General features: G+C 35.0%; 1 protein-coding gene across 1 annotated transcript in view; it reads right to left on the bottom strand.

Moving 5' to 3' along the window:
- The window catches only part of FBN2 (fibrillin 2), a 224,886-nt gene that overhangs the window by 74,959 nt on the left and 132,560 nt on the right, over positions 1-17,367 (bottom strand). Inside the window, exons 17-21 of the mRNA XM_055548444.1 lie at positions 14,886-14,939; positions 13,216-13,341; positions 10,894-11,019; positions 5,556-5,675; positions 219-356 (exon numbers count right to left, since the gene is read on the bottom strand). Coding sequence (XP_055404419.1) covers positions 219-356; positions 5,556-5,675; positions 10,894-11,019; positions 13,216-13,341; positions 14,886-14,939 — 564 coding nt within the window. The remainder of the gene's footprint in view (positions 1-218; positions 357-5,555; positions 5,676-10,893; positions 11,020-13,215; positions 13,342-14,885; positions 14,940-17,367) is intronic.

Raw genomic sequence — 17,367 nt, 5'->3', positions numbered from 1 at the left:
TCCTTGTCTAAAATATTCAGAAGGTCTGCTTATAGTAAGAGGATAAACCCAATACATATTTCAAGAAATGAATACATTTTACCAGAAAAGATATCATATTAGGGAAGGCAATGACCTTATGGTCTTCCTCACTAGGGAACTATATAGAGAAAGCAGTGCTTAGTTGAGGAGGAAGCTTTCTGATGTGGAGCCCAGAATCCTAGTGGGCAGGCTCCTACCTAGCTCACACCGCTCACAGGGGCTCCCCCAGGCGGCCCCAAGCGTGGCGCAGCATTCAGATTTCAGAGTAGCTCCGTTGATGTTCACCTCACAGCGGTTGTCCTGGATGTTGAGCCAACAGGTCCCTTTCAGGCTATCTGAAAAGGAATAAGAAACAATGGGGAGTTCTCATCTCTGAAGAAAATATAACTCTGTTCTATACACCAAAAATATTATTTGATAGTATTAAAAAACAAAACTGTTATCTTAAAAACTTTTATATATCCTAGACACATTTACGTGTACATGCATTTAAATGCATATTACATACATGTCAATTTCACATGATATTTGAATTAATACAATTATATATCTGGGTATTCTAGAAGCAGCTGCTACTGCCCAAGACTTCAATACTGGGATTTGCAAATAACAGCCCATGACTGTTATAAGATCATTACTTATATGAAAAATACTTGTAAGATTTATTCTTTATGGCAAATACTTTGATATTTAAGATTTTATCCAATGGCACTCTGCAAATAATCTCCCAATTCCTTCTCTCCCAATTTGGTAGGTATCTGCAGTCCCTATCAAATAAACCACATACAATGGTTCTTCTATTAGAGAGAAGCCAGTTTTTCTCCAACTGAAGATAATCATTTGATGAATAATTTGAAAAAAGAAATTTTAAAGATAAAAAAGGAAATAAAACCTTTAAAACCACCATTAAGACACACCATGGATATATTTGATGAATTTTCTTTCAGGATTTTTTCTATGGTATGTATGTACAGCTTTATCTCTAGTTCAAAATGTAATACATATTTATGATAAACTATTTGAAGAAATAGCAGAGAAAATAAAAAAACTACCTGTAACGCTACCATCCAGACGCAACTACTCCTAACTTTTTAGACTATGTTTCCACACCAAATTTAATTTCCTCCTTAAATGATAGTAGAAAAAAAAAAAAAAAAAGATTTTGAAGCAGAGAAAAGGAATCCCAAGTTGACATAGCAAATATTAACTGGGTAAAATAAGTCTGTGATGATTTCCTCGCAGTACTGTGGATCTCAGTTTCTAGTGTGTAACATTACCAAGCCTCTTACTAAAATGCAGATTCAAAATGCAGATTCTCCAGGTGTGTGGCCTAGGAGTCCGCATGTGAAAAGCTCCTGAGATGGTCTCTCTGCAGGTGATGTGTAAAATGATTGAACAAAAAGCTTAATAGCATATTGCAGTCATAGACGTGGAAGGCAATAAAGTAAAAACATATTCCTACAGCATTTATTTTATTTAAAACTCATTTAATAATAAGGACCAATAAGGCTTTACAATAAAAACAATATAACCAGAAACACAGGAGGATTCTTTACCATCTGAGCCTGAGAAGCCCAAGAATACTGGAGCGGGTAGCTGATCCCTTCTCTAGGGGATCCTCCCGACCCAGGAATCAAACCTCAAGGGTAAAACAAAGGAAACACCTCTGTCCTTGACTGAATACAAAGAGCTATGGGGCAAGGATTCGGAGAAGAGATGGGTAGTCTGCTTTTTTCTTTTTTGAGATTTAATTTGGATAAAAACTGTGCACAAATGAAAGAGATTTGCTCATATGCATTGTATCAACTATCACATTATAAATTTTTTTTATAGGCTTAAACCTGCAAATTCCATAGCATAGAGGAAACAGAGATGATAGTGTAAGGCTACCGTGTATTTAAATGGTCTTTTAAGAACTGGGTTAATTACTGATTCATCACCTTGACTGTAGTCATTTTAAGATACACTGTGATAAATATTTACTAATATTTATTGAGGCAGCAACAAGCACTGTGAAAGGCTTTCCATATATTAGTTTATTTACCCATTAAAACAACCCTATACTATACAGACAACTGGTAGAAGAGAAAACTGAGGCACAGGGGTCAACTAATTTACCGGAGGAAGGTCACCCAGCCAAGAGAGGGTCAGCATCAAGATTCAAACTTGCACTGTGTGATTTTAGAGGCCTCATTCCGCAAGTTAGTGCTTCTTTAGACTGGTATTGTATCAACACTGAAAACTCACAAAATCAACAGATATACATTCATACACAATCCATCTCTCCTTATTGTTTTTTCTTGTGTGTGTATAGGTATATATGTAACCACACACACATGCAGTCACAATATAGATGTAGTTATATAGTCAGAGGTTGGTTAAGCTCTCCAAAAAAATAAAGCAGGGTAAGCAGATAAGCTAGAGGCTATAGGAATAGTCAAAAAGAAAAATAATGGTGGCTTGGATTGGGGGTTGTTGAAATTGATGGTGAGAACGGGTTGAAATATGGAAAAACTTTGAGTACAATCAACAGGATTTACATGGATTCAACCTGAAGCTTGAGAGAGAGGCATCAAGAATGACTCCAATTATAAAAACAGAGTTACAATTTGTCAAGACAGAACTGCTTCTAGGAGACCCAGATTTAAGCTGAAAGATAGAAATTTGGTTTTAGACATGCTGTTTGATATGCCAATTAGACACCCCAGTGGAGATACTATGCAGATAATTAGAAAGACAAGTCTGAAACTGGTGGAGAGATTAAGGCTAGATAGAGAGAGAATCGTGAGAGTTAATGTAGAGGACATCTAAGCATGCGTGTAAAACACAGAAAACATCCCAGGACCCCGAGACTGACCTGTGAGACATTTCCAACTGGATAGCAGGAGAAAATGAAAGATTTAACAAAGGAAACTGAGGAAAGCGGCCAGGCAAGTGAAAAGAGAAAAAGAGAAGGCCAAAAGGAAAAACTTCTTGAGAGGGGATGAGTGATGAACTGTGTTCAATACTATTAATAGACTAAGATGAGGAACAAGAATTGACCATTGGATTTTACAACAGAGAGGTCACTGCCCCTGTTGTGTCCTTGAAATGTGAGGACAGAACTCAGATCCAGGCCAAAGATGAGGGAAACTGGTATGGATTATGCAGAGCCATCAGATGGAAGCAGTATAATGCAAGAAAGATTAATCAAATATATTGTTCTATTATATTTCATCACTTCAGTCAGAAAATAATAGTCTCTTCAAGTAGTCTAGAACAGCTGAAGATTGGTTTATGTTTATGAAGCTTGCAGAATACATTCTAAATCCTGAAATATTCTTTGTATCTAACTGATTCATTTATGTTCCCATTTAATTTTAAATTTGAAATTACATCAGGGGATTTTTATTCAGTTCTAAATTTAGAGATTTGGTTCCTACCAAGGGGCAATTTGCAGGCTAAACACTGATTAAAGCCATTTGACAGTCTTATTTAAAAAGTACATTCATAATATTTCTTATGTATATTTTACTAGTTTATTTTTAAAACTTGAATTGTTTTTAATGAAAAAAGCAGATAAAATAATGTCTAAAATGTAAACATATTAAGTAAATTTCTTTCTGAGCAGCTTTTGGCTGAGATACTCAAATCCTATCACAATGAATGAATATACATAATACATTGGCTTAGAAAAATATTGTGGGGTTTAGGTGTCCAACATAATAACTTGGAAATAAAATGTCTTTGTTTTTTTTATTCATTAATAATTAACTATAAGAGTAAGAGGCCAAAATCCCAGAAGTGTTTATGATGAAGCAAAAACTCTTAAGGTATCTTTGATGCCCAAGTGGCATACAGATTTAGTTTTCTGAGACATTAATTGACTAATGCTGACTTTATTTCCTTTACATAATAAAATGATTCTATCTCAGTTGGAAACTGTGGCTTAGCAAAAATATTTCTGCCTTACCAGATCCAATCCATATGCACCCCCTCCACCCCCAACCAGGAATTCTGTGAGAAAGAAAGTAATGCCCTAGGCAGATGGCAGCCTATTTTCTAGTATGGAGAGCGGAGCAAGGCTCAAATTTCACCAGCTGTACCTCATTGGGAAATTGAATGCTGGCATTTCCAAAGGGAAGGTTTTCATTGAAACTTTGGACTTCATCATTTCTCCTTCCTGTGACAGACAGGTACTCTAAGTATCCAGCTAAATACTGTTAGCATCAGATATAATATGGAAAATTCTATTGTCTTTGGCAAACACTAAACTGAAAATTCATATTGAATAGATAACAAACAAAAACTGCCAATTTATTTGGCACTACGTAAAGCTGTAACACCTCCCTAACTATTTGGAAATATATATTTAGTTCACTTTGAGATCCCACAGACAGAAGAGCCTGGAAGGCCATAGTCCATAGGGTCTCAAGAGTCGGACAAGACCTAGCAACTAAACCACCGCCAAAAGTGGATACTAGGTAAAAATGTGAAGTATGTATATCTAGTCAGTGTAGCCTTAGACACTAGAAGCAGGAAAGAACTACTGAGATCGGTTTTTTCTCTTCCATAAGCTGAAGAGTTGCTTATAATAACATTATAATAGATCTGACTACTTCATTTTATTTATGTCCTACTGCCTTTATCAATGGAGAAGGCAATGGCACCCCACTCCAGTACTCTTGCCTGGAGAATCCCATGGACGGAGGAGCCTGGTAGGCTACAGTCCATGGGGTCGCTAAGAGTCGGACACGACTGAGAGACTTCACTTCACTCACTTCATACTTTATCACTGGAGAAGGAAAGGGCAACCCACTCCAGTATTCTTGCCTGGAGAATCCCATGGACAGAGGAGCCTGGCGAGTCATGGTCCATGGGGTCGCAGAGAGTTGGACACGACTGAAGTGACTGAGCACGCTCGCACGCCTTTATCAAGAACTGACCTTCTACATTTTGAGATACATTGAAACATGTTAGTCCTGGAAGTTTTCAAATCTTTCTCTCTTAGAGATTTTCCAAAGCAAGAATTCTTTGGCATTCATAAAGTTATGATTGATAGAAGAAATTTTTTAAAAACCAACAAATTCTTTCTATTTGTTTAAAGTTTCAACTCTTCAAGTTCTTGTCCTGTTAACTGAGTCCAAATGTGATCACATTTTTGTTTACCATTGAAGGTTGTTTATAAAAAGTATGCAGTAAGGATTTGATTGTATTGCTGCCTAAGGCATTCCTGGGGAATGAATATAAATAAATATGTGTGTGGTATGGAAACGCTTATAATTTATGGTATAATACATTATATATATATATATACACACACACACACACACTTACACAAAAAGAATGCTTCCTAGAATCTAACAAAATTTAAGAGTCTGTCTAGTTTAAACTACCATGTTTTACTCCTACCTGGATAACAAGAGAAAACAACTGAAGTAACTCCTAAATTATTAGCTTCCTGTGATCATGTACTGTTTACCCACAGTAAGTCCTGGCGTCTCTGCTTATCTTTGGAGTGAAACTGAAACATCAGCACCACGCACAGATCTTACCAATACAGATCAATCCTGTCGAGCTGAGTTTGCTGCCAGGAGAACATTCACAATTGAAAGATCCAAGGTTGTTCCTGCAGGCCCCATTGACACATGGGTTGCTTTCGCATTCATTTATATCTACAATCCAGAAGGAAAAGATTCTGTTAGAGCTGCCATGTGTTTCTGGAAAATATTATTCCAACAAGCCACACTATGCCAGAACGTCTGGTAAACTTGGCTCTTGTAATTTTAATATGGATCTATGAGGCATAAAGTGAATGGGGAATGGAGACGTGCATTTTACAGTGTGGATACACATGTGCACAGCTGGGGGACTCAGCAGGACTACAGGAATCAGCCTGTTTTGAAAGGGTTCAGTATCTTTACTGTTTCACTACAACTTTACATAAATTGGATTAATTTTCTCTGGTAATGAGATATAATTTTCCTGTGGGAAATTCAAATTCTGAGTCCATGAAAGCAACATATTCCTAGGTGCAATGAGTGCTATGCACGAAGGTGACTGTTTCTGTCACTGGTGATTCCATGAGGTTTTGGAAGAATTTAAAAAGCCTACAGTAGAGACAACACATTGCAATCCTGGTTTTAATTCCAAACTCCTGGATACAAATCAGGAAATAAGGGATGAAACTTTAACACCAGGTATAGCCCTTTCTTCCAGCCCTTCTCCACCTTCCTGTTCACATTTCCATGTTTGGTTTGAGACATTTCAAAAAATATTTATTTATTTATTTGGCTGCATTGGGTCTTAAGTTCATGGGCTTAGTTGCTCTGTTGCATATGAGAACTTAGTTCCCCCACTGGGGATGGAACTCACATCCCCTGCATTGCAAGGCAATAGGTTCTCAACCACTGGACCACCAGGGAAGTCCTGGTGTGAGACATTTTAAAGCACAACTCATTGTGCTAAAATAAAAGAAGAGGAAAAATAAACTTTTAATTGTATTAAATAGATTTTTACTATCATTGATTTGAGTCTGAAGTCAAATTGCATATCATAATCTAAACAATTCCTGTTGATGGTCAGAAGTATGATGGAATTAGAGTAAGCCTATATTCTCAAGTAGTGACTAAACAAGATGTTAAACCAATAAAGTTAAATAGTTTAATACAAGTTAATTAAAAATAAATACAAGATTTAGCTAAACTACTAAAAACAATATCAAAGACTGACTTTCAGTATAAATTAACCACTCAATTTAAAGAAAAGATACTCAGATTTCTTTCTATAACTGGTTAATTATATGAAACAGGTCAACATACTTTAAGACACCCTTTTGTTGAATACTACCATTTCTGAATTCACCATAGTATTTATTATTTTTTTCTAAACACCTCTTTGAATTAAACAGGAATATTAAATTGAGGAAAACATGCAAATAACTAGAAGATCATAACATTTACTCTTGAACATCTCAAGTCAAATATAAACTAAATTGGTTCTGAAAAGGAAGGGCTCATTGCTAATTTCAAGTCTGTAGACTTGAAATGCAAACTTAAAAATCCATGTGGAAAACAGTTATGTTTCCTCTTTGCTATTTCAAAACTACTAAATAAATACCCAGGTATTTAATGGATTCTTGAAGTAGAAATTGTTTTTAAGAAATATAAACGCATCTTTCTTTCAGGTCCTTTGTAGCAAGAAAGCCTCCTAAAAATATAAGAGCAGGTTTTGTAAATACAGCACAGATTTGGAATGAAAACATCTACTCCAGAGTACTAAATTAAAAAAAAAAACACACACACACAACATAAAAACTAATCAGATAGCCAAAAAAGAAGCAGATACTTAATCTGAAGACAGACTATATATCACCTATGAATTTAATCTGTTAAGAACCTCCCCAAAAAGAAAAATGTCAATTTCATCAACGTGCAAAATCCTGATTTTATATTAAGCAATTATGAACTCAGAAGGTATAAACACATGCAATGACAGCTACAGATATCAACTGTTTAATTTTTCTTTAAATACATTGTTTTTATGTTATAAATGTCATGGAACCAGGAACTGAAACAGTTCACTGTACATTCCTGGAAATAAACTTCAAAGCACATCTGGTTTACATTTAACTAGTTATGTCACTGGAAACACAACCTAAACCACAGCGCTTGCTGTAAAAATTTTAACTTTCACAGACTCTCAGAGCTCAAACAAAAAACGTAAAATACATTTTTGTAACTTTGGTTTGAAATATCAGAGAAATCTGATTACTGCTTTTTAATACCTACTTAAAATAGACTGTTGAAAACATGAATGACAAGTAAAATTAGTACATATAGCAAATATATATAGAGAAAGCTAGAATTGACAATGAATTGGCTAATAACTCCCTGCCTAGTCTTTGGAAATTAGTTTAGAAAGAATAGCATGCAGAGAACTGCTTCAGGCACACAAATTTATCGTGTGAATGCAAAGCTGGAAATAAGGAGGACACCCAAGGGGAAAAGATTTCCATGGCCTTTAGGTCTATTTCTTTTTTGCAAAACACTTTAATTAAATGCAAATAACTTAATAGTGGGATGAAAGCGTAGAAATAACACTTATCTAGCTGAGTTTTTCACAATAAATCATTTTTATTTCCACCAATGTCATAAGGCTAGAACCCAAATATTTCTCTATCATTTCTCTTTTATTTACATAACATGAACTTCTTTCTTATAAATGTCAGATATAAAACATTTCATATTAAAGAAAAGGCTAGTTTATCAGGAACAATTATTCTTTGGCAAAATAAGTAAAGACCATGCTTTTAAACCATCACGGCTGCTTGATTTGGTATTACTATGCGCTAATATTTATGTAATCATCTAATGTCATACTGGTGCTTCCCTGGTAGCTCAGCTGGAAAAGAATCCACCTGCAATGCAGGAGACCCCAGTTTGATTCCTGGGTTGGGAAAATCCCCTGAAGAAGGGATAGGCTACCCACTCCAGTATTCTTGGGCTTCCCTGGTAGCTCAGATGGTAAAGAATCTGCCTGCAGAGTGGGAGACCTGGGTTTGATCCCTGGTTTGGGAAGATTCCCCTGAAGAAGGGTATGGCAACCCACTCTAGTATTCTTACCTGGAAAATCCCCATGGACAGAGGAGCCTGCAGGGCTACAGTCCATGGGGTCACAAAAAGTCAGATACAATTGAGTGATTAAACACAGCAATGTCATACTATTAAACACCACTCTTCACTTTGTCACCTAAGTAGGTGAATCCCTTTTATTTATGCTTTGATATTCTACCTCTTAGTATGCTTCAAGTTCATCTTACTTGTCAAAATGGAAGCAATATGCTATAAATATTGACAATCTGGTATTCAAACCAAACTGACCAAACTGAATCAGACACCATCCATATAGCTCCCTGCTGTGTCTCCCTCACAATGGCACAAAAGGGTTCTGTCACTGGACAGGGAAACCAGTTCTAATAATCATCAGCTTCTCAGTTAAATGAAGATGATATCCTAAGTTATTATTGCTTTCAGAGCTTCCTGACATTTAACAATAGATCACTCCAATAGGCAATAGATAAAACTGAAAAAGGACAGTGGGAAGGAGGTGTAGAAATTCAGGAATAAAAACAAAAGGAAACACAATTGTTGAAATCCCTTCTCCTACCCTCCCAAAAAACTCACGGAGTAAACTCATGGTTTGGAATTATGTTCTTTTACAAAATGCATTTCTCATGGCAGTTCTGAAGGATAAAAGGTGTTGAGGGGAGGGGGCTCATGTTCAGTCATGCCCTACTCTTTGCAAACCTTTGGATTGCAGCCCGCCAGGCCCCTCTGTCCATAGCATTTTTTAGGCTAACGTACTGGAGTGGTTTGCCATTTCCTTCTCCAGGGGATCTTCCTGACCCAGGAATAACCTGTATTTCCTGCATCTCTTGTATTGCAGGCAGATTCTTTACCCCTAAGGCATTGGAGAAGCCCAAGGACAGTGGGTATGGGTGCTAAAAGATAAAAACTCTGGATGCATACACTTGGGAAGCTTGGACTAATGAAAAAAGATACTAAGAGAAAAAAAATACTAACAGATGTCTCTGTTCATCTATGGACAAGATGAATGAATCTTCAAGTACTTTAGTCAGGAATGGAAAGTATGCTTCTCTTTGAGGAGCTCCTGAAAAAGGTGTGGACAGGAGGGGAACTCAACAGTTATCTGAACTAAGTTTAGAAAAACTGCATTTTATACTGAGGTTTTCATTTTTCTTTCCTTTTTTTCTCTCTTCAGGCTAATTACTGTTTTTCACTGGTCCCTCAAATTCAATCCAAACTTAGAATTGCACTTTGTAATTGCATTTCATTGACTTCAGCTGAGTCATCTGTATTTTGGCATCTTGTTTGAGTCCTAAGTTGTTTCTGTTCATAAGAATGCTTTGAAGTTAAACAAGAAGAAGAGAATGTTAACATCTTTTTGCATAATATTACTATTGCAGTTTTCTTGGCTATGAAGTTACCAGGAAACAAATACTTTAATAGATTAAAAAAAAGGGTTATTCCAAATAACTTAAGATGAAATCTTTTTTTTTTTTAAGTTACTATTCAGAAGTAGTTATTGGATTTGAGGATGTCATGGGACACTTCTGTAGGCCCACACAGTGCAACTGAAAAGGAATAATGACCAGTAGTCATACAGCAAATTATCCTGAAATACACAGTACTTTGATCAAGGAACAGAAATATAACTGAAGATACTCATAGCTTAGCTAGTATCTCACTGAAAATGGGGCCTTTCTGAAGCATTTAACTGATTCATATAACTTTCACTGCAGAAAAATGAGCTTAAAAGAAAAGGAAGGTTTTTTAAACAGCAATTCATGATCCTTAAATCCAAGCCATAACTTTCAAAAGGAAAGGAAAATTTTCTTGGACTATAAATTTAGTTTAGGTGACCATTTTTACTCAGGCCTCAAATATAGGTTAGCCTATTTTCTGGGCCAACCTCTGAAGTTTATCAATCATTTGATAAATAAAATGCCTAAGAGCTGACTTTGTTGTGAGTTCAGGTTCTCCTAGGCTAATGTGTTACATTGGTTTTAAAAAGGGAAAACCAAACAAAAAAAAATCTGATATTTTATCAGCAAGTGAAACAAACTGGCTTCTTTCACTTATTTTCATTAACTTCAAAATGTGTGTTGATATTTCTTCTGAATGGGACAAAACTGATGGTTTATAAACTGGGCTAGATGCATGCTATTTCTAAAACTGGCAGATCAGCTGAGATCATAAAATTTAAAACATATTCAAACAACATTCTTTTTGCTCTATTGCTTGATAATGTATTTGAGGTTCATGCATATTAAGATGCTTACTAGTCACAATGAAGAAAAGTGGCTCTTACCTTCGCACGTCTCTGTCTCAGTCCTGAACACGTAGCCAGGTGGGCAGGTGCAGCTGTAGCTCCCAGGTGTGTTTCGGCACAGACCATTGTCGCACAGCAGTCTGTTTACCAGGCACTCATCAATGTCTGGAAGCCACCGTTAGAAGACAGGAGACACACACAGTGAAACGTACAGTACGATGCTCAAAATGCTTTAATTTTGTTATTTGTTTTTCTTCCTCATCCCATACCTTACTCTGTCTCTTTGTACCCAAAGCACATTCCTTGACCCTAAGCAAAATACATTTTACTCAAACGGAACAATCTTGTGCTTACTCTTAAGATGTTCTAAAGTCCCTGGGATGTGTGTTAATGCTTTGGAAAAGGCACATTACTACTTTGTTCTTCATTTACTTGTTGACCTGCAGTAGTCTCACATTTTAAGCATCATTATCGTCTCCCCCAAGATTATATACTTTACCAAGAGGCCCAATCACAATGTATTTATCCATCGAGCCATGCTGTGGGTTGAAATGTGTCTCTCAAAAAAATATTTTGAATCCCTAACCCCCAGTACCTCAGAATGTGACCTGATTTAGAAACAGGATTCTTAAATAGAGTAATCAAATTAAAATAAGATCCTTTGGGTAGGCTGTATTCCAGTATAGGTATGGACACCAACGACGGCAATAAAGGGGAAATTATGACACAGGGGCAGACACATACAGAGGGAAGTTGATGTGAAGATGCACAGGGGAAAGACAGGCGTGTGGCGCATCTAAAAACTGAGCAATGCTCAAGACTGCCTGCAAACACCTGAGACTGGAGAGGAAAAGGATTCTCCCACCGAGCCCTTCTCCCCTAGAAGAGGAAAGGAAGGATTCTCCCCTAATGAGAGCATGGCCCCACTGACACCTCGATTTTGGACTTCTGACTCCCAAACTATAACACCGATTCCCATTGTTTTAAGTAACCCCATTTTGGGTACTTTGTTAGGGTAGACCTAAGTAAACTAAAATTGAAATTTGTTTTTTTATTTTCAAAATCTAGTTTTAATTTTATTAAAATTATGCATGTACCTACTTTAAAGAGTTGAGCATTGCCATGAACCGTGTTCAGTGTGTGAATGTTCATTGAATTTCCTTGTTTTCAGTAGGGTACCCATGCACTCAGCTGTACTTAGATGCTACGCTGGAAGTGACTTTGCTTTTAGGGAATAAAAGCTAGGCGTTTGCATAGTTTTATAAGTGTTCAACAATCTCTGGCTGGGGCCCTTGCCAGTAGGTATCAAAATCTATTTTAAGTGCATGATATTTAATATAACTTTATACATCCATTATATGTGTATCTTCAACCCAAGGTGAGATGGATATATATAGTAACATATATCAGTAATAAAACTCAAAACCATAAATATGGAAAAATAGATTTCTTTCTAATCATTCTAGACTTGTATTTGAGTTATTAGTGGTAGATGTAAAAATTATTATATATAATGAAGGATTGATTAACATTCATTTTATAAAAGTGGACTCAAATGCTCTGCTGGAAAATCTAGATTTTTCACAAATTCTTGAATATAAGAATTATGTACTTGAGGTTTTTCAAACATTCCCTTAAAAATTACAAAAGGAAACACCCATCTCATTTATCATGTTTGGATATATTGCAGCAATTGACTGTTTCTTTCCAAGTCAACCTGTAATATTTAATTTTCTTAATGTAGTATATTATCTGAGGAGAAGGCAATGGCACCCCACTCCAGTACTCTTGCCTGGAAAATCCCGTGGGTGGAGGACCTGGTGGCCTGCAGTCCATGGGGTCACGAAGAAGTCGGACACGACTGAGCGACTTCACTTTCACTTTTTACTTTCATGCGTTGGAGAAGGAAATGGCAACCCACTCCAGTGTTCTTGCCTGGAGAATCCCAGGGACAGGGGATCCTGGGGGGCTGCCGTCTATGGGGTCGCACGGAGTCAGACACGACTGAAGTGACTTAGCAGTATATTATACATGCATACCACCTTGTTAATTTTTGAATCCCACTTCCTAGTAAAATATTATAGGATTAAGATATATGCAGATAAAACAGGCCAATAATTGGCTATATGTCCATTCATCTGGGGGAAAAACCTAATTTAAATATTAATACTAAATTGTGCACTAAAAAGTCTGTTACTGTTTAACAGTATTTGATTCCAATATTTTTATATTCCTATACTAAAAAGGAAACAAGAGAAACTGTAAGACCTCTAGTTTTACTCATTTATAGTTTGATTCCTCCTATGATCCATGGGATTAAACTACACAGAAGGCTCCTGCATAATAAAACAAATAACTTACCAATACAATTTCTTCCAGAGGCATCTGGTTCATAGCCACTGTTGCAATTACACCGGTAACTACCACGTAGATTTTCACAAATTCCATTGGCACATATATCAGGATCCAGAGCACACTCATTGATATCTGCATTAAATGTGCAAAGTTTAATGCTCACAGTCACTTACTGTCTGTTGATACACTTATGTCCAGTAAAGATCACTCAAAACACATAGTGTTTAACCCTGCAACCCTCCAATTTGCTGTTGTTCAGAAAGGGAAAGGAAGTGAAAATAAGGAGTGAGAATAAAATCAAGAGATATGGGACACTTCCCTGGTAAAAATGAAAAGTGAAGGGAACTGGCAGAAATTCAAAGAATTAAGCCACGTAATGTGCTGGCATTTATGATAAAATTAATAAAGAAATTTATAGGCTGTTGGCTCAAAACCCAAAGGAAAACTCAACTTGATAGGTACTATAACCATCTAATTAAAAGGCAAAGATTTATTAGGATTTCTATATAATTTTATGGTACCAAAGGCATGGAATATTTCTATTTTATTATCATTTTTTATAGTCAACTAAGCAATATGATACTTAGTAAATGTTTCTCCTTGTTGATAAGTTGAAATTGATGGGGAGGTCAGTTCAAATGTGGATGTTTGAGAACACAATGTTTTACAAGCCATGAACAGGACTACTCTCTGTCACGATAGGAAGTGGGACTTAAGGAATGATGTGCTTGTATGAGAAGCCACTAAGTTCCAATGGGGCAGCTGGCTCTGCTGGGGAGGCAATGATGGGAGGGAATAAAAAATGGTGTAAAACAAAATTTTGGTCACTATGCTCAAATTTTAACAGTAACTATTGTTTTCTAGAATTTAGGAAGCCTTAAATACTCCAGAAATGTCCGTCTTTTGGTTTTTGAGAGAAGCATCTTTGTAAAAGTTTGCATTTTTACTCTTGTTTCTGATGTTCTTTGCAAAGATGTGATATTTACTGTCAATTAATCTATAATTTGTCTAAAGTCTCATCAAATATGAAAGTAGAGGAATATTTATGCAAACTAAAGGTGAATAGCACCCTACAGTTTTAAAAAAACAAAAGATACTATATTAACATATAAAAGGACTTAAATTATAAACACATATGTACTTAATATTCAAATTCCATATTGGAATTTTGTTTATCATAGTGCTAAATTTAAAAGAAAACTTCATTGAAACTTTGTACTTCTATACATGGATAGAAACATTTTAGTATATTCCTAGCCATAAGGGCAGTATATCTCAAATATCTCTTGAAGATCCATATCAAATACCTCATACAGATTATTTTTGTTTATTCTATGTCAGTGCCATTATTTTACATTTTTTCTTCAAACTGACTCCCTTTTTTTTTAACCAACTGCAGCTTCTTCTTAAGCAAGGTATCCGTAAAATCATGGCTGTAATTTGTTAGTGACGTTTTCAACAACACGTATTTAACAGATAATTATATATCTACTAAGCAAAAAAATGATCATCTACATACTGCTTAATATCATCTAGCTTTTAACCACTCTTCTAGAAGAAAATTTATCTTACTACATTGCACGGATATATTTTATAATATAAATATACCATATCTATAATATTATAATAATAAAGATGTGCAATAATTATTATAAGATTGAGAATTGAACAGTTACCTCTTCCATCCACAGTGATACCTACTCCACTACTACAAAGGCCATGGAATTCAGCTGTAAGATAAAGACACACAGAGAAATCAAAAGCTCTAAATTACATCAGTTTCATACACAAGTCACTTTCATAACTCCAAAACTATCATTAAAAAGAATTATCTGAAATAACTTAAAATTGAAAACAAATCACAATTTTCTAGCACATAATTATTTTAAGAGTTCCAAAATCAGAGATAAGTATAAAAAAGTAAAAAAACGAAAAACAAAAAACAAAACTTGTGATTATCACTTTAATCATTAATATATTGATAAATATTACAAATATTTTCTACTTATGGAAACTTAAAAAAAATCTAAATTGTATTATAGAGATTAATTTTAAGCTTTTTTTTCCTTCTCTCAATAACAGGAAACATATGTAATAAGTAGCATTTACTATGTCATATGCCTGATACTTTTCTAGCATTTTGAATCTAACAATTTATTTAGCCCTCCCAATACCACTAACTAGATACTGTTATTTTCCCTCTTTTATAGCCAAGAAAGTTGGAATAGAGATGGGAAGTAATATGCTTATATCACAGAGGTTATAAGTGGGGGAGCAGGCTTAGACCCTCTGTATTCTAAAACAGACACTTCACGTAATAGCCCACTTAATAGATTAATATTTTTTTCTCAGTTATGTGGATGTATTACACTCATTCAATCTCTTATTGATGAAATTAGGTTTGTTCAACTTTTGGCAATTACTGATATAATAAATAATACAAATTTCAAAATATCACTAGGCTAATCTCTTAGAAGTAAAACTGCTCAAAGTTTAGGTTTCTTTTAAGGTTTTTGATAGTCTTCCTCTCCCAAAATATCCCAGGTTACACTTTCAGCAGCAGTGTAAGAGAATACCCATATTGGTACAACCTTCCGGGGAGAATCAATCATTTTTACCAATCTATAAACAAAAATGACACTTAAAAATTTTTTCTTTTAATTTTAAACAGATTAGGCATCTTTTTATGTGGCACTCTATCATTTGCACTTCTGCTTTGTCAAGTTTTGTGTACACTGTATTTTTTTCTATAGAGGATTTCAACTTTGCCTATTGATTAATGTAAATTTCTTATAAATTAAGGAAAATATTTTTCTAATTCATACACGTCTTTGGGGCATGTTTTGAAAGTCCTTTATCATTACAAGATAGCAAAAAGTTTGCATCTTCTACAAAAAAGTTATTTTGCAACATTTAATATAGGGAGCTACCTTCATATTTTTTCCAATATTTATCAACAATATTCATTACTTTTAGTTCAATTTGTTCTTGCTGATCTAAATGTCACCTTTATTGTATTCTATAATCCCATTTATATTTACAATTGTTCCTAGATGCATTTTATTAGTTCACTGATCCTTTTATCTAGTCTAGCTATCAATTTTTATACTTCTTTCATAATATGCATAATTCACTTAGATACATTAAGATACTTCATTAACTCCTTTCTTAAATAATATGCATATTCTTTCATAATAAGCATAATTCACTTAGATATATTAAGATACTTCATTAACTCCTTTTTTAAAAAAATGTCATACTCAGTAATTCTTCCAGAGGGATGCTAATTAATTTTCTAAGGTTTGAACAGTCCATTCAGTATTTTTTAACAGAATTACTAGCCACTTCCTTTGCTAGAATGCATTTCTTTCATTTTCCACCTGGGAAATTCTTACTTTTTTTTTTTTGAGACCAAAGTAAGTATGCATCCTTCTTTGCAGTCTTTCCCAGTCTCCCCAGGAACTGCTCCTTCCTTTGTGCTCTCCTGGCTCCTTAGGTTTCTTTTCAAGGCAGCAATCATACTAAATTGTAATTTATATATTTGCCTACCTATATTTTCAACTCTTCTTGACTTTAAAGGGAAAAAAAAAAAGAGAGACTGTGTTTGAGTCCCTGCTGTACTTATATCTATTCAATACAGTTTTCATAAAAGTATGAATAACCAGTCACAGAATAGTCAGATTAAACCATTTAATGTGCCTGTAACATATGGTAACATTCAGAAAGAAATTTATCACTCTCTGGAACTACTGATAGATTCCTTATAGACCAAACTTCTGATAGACTGCATCCTAATACCATTCTGCATGAAAATTAAAAATAAATAAAATCAGGTTCTCATGAACTTATCATAACCTTGAAAATGGTAAGTCAATTTTATGCTATTTATCTTCAGAATGATGAGAGATGAAAGACTTTGAGGCTAGCATATTCATGTAAAGAATCTGGTTTAACGGTCATAATTGGATCATAAGGTAAATTTTCCTATTCACTATGGGTTCTCTTTCCCTAGAGATCATAAGTAAATATAAGCCAGATCTTACTATATGCCTCACATATCAACACAGATTTGGATTTCTTTCCTTTCGTTAAAGACAGACAAGACACTTCAGAGTCGAGGTACTCTTTGACCCACTATCTAATGTTAGCTTAGATAGA

The sequence above is a fragment of the Bubalus kerabau genome, chromosome 1 (assembly GCF_029407905.1).
Source record: "Bubalus kerabau isolate K-KA32 ecotype Philippines breed swamp buffalo chromosome 1, PCC_UOA_SB_1v2, whole genome shotgun sequence".
NCBI classification, from domain to species: Eukaryota; Metazoa; Chordata; class Mammalia; order Artiodactyla; family Bovidae; genus Bubalus; species Bubalus kerabau.
This window is presented reverse-complemented; position numbering and strand designations above follow the sequence as displayed.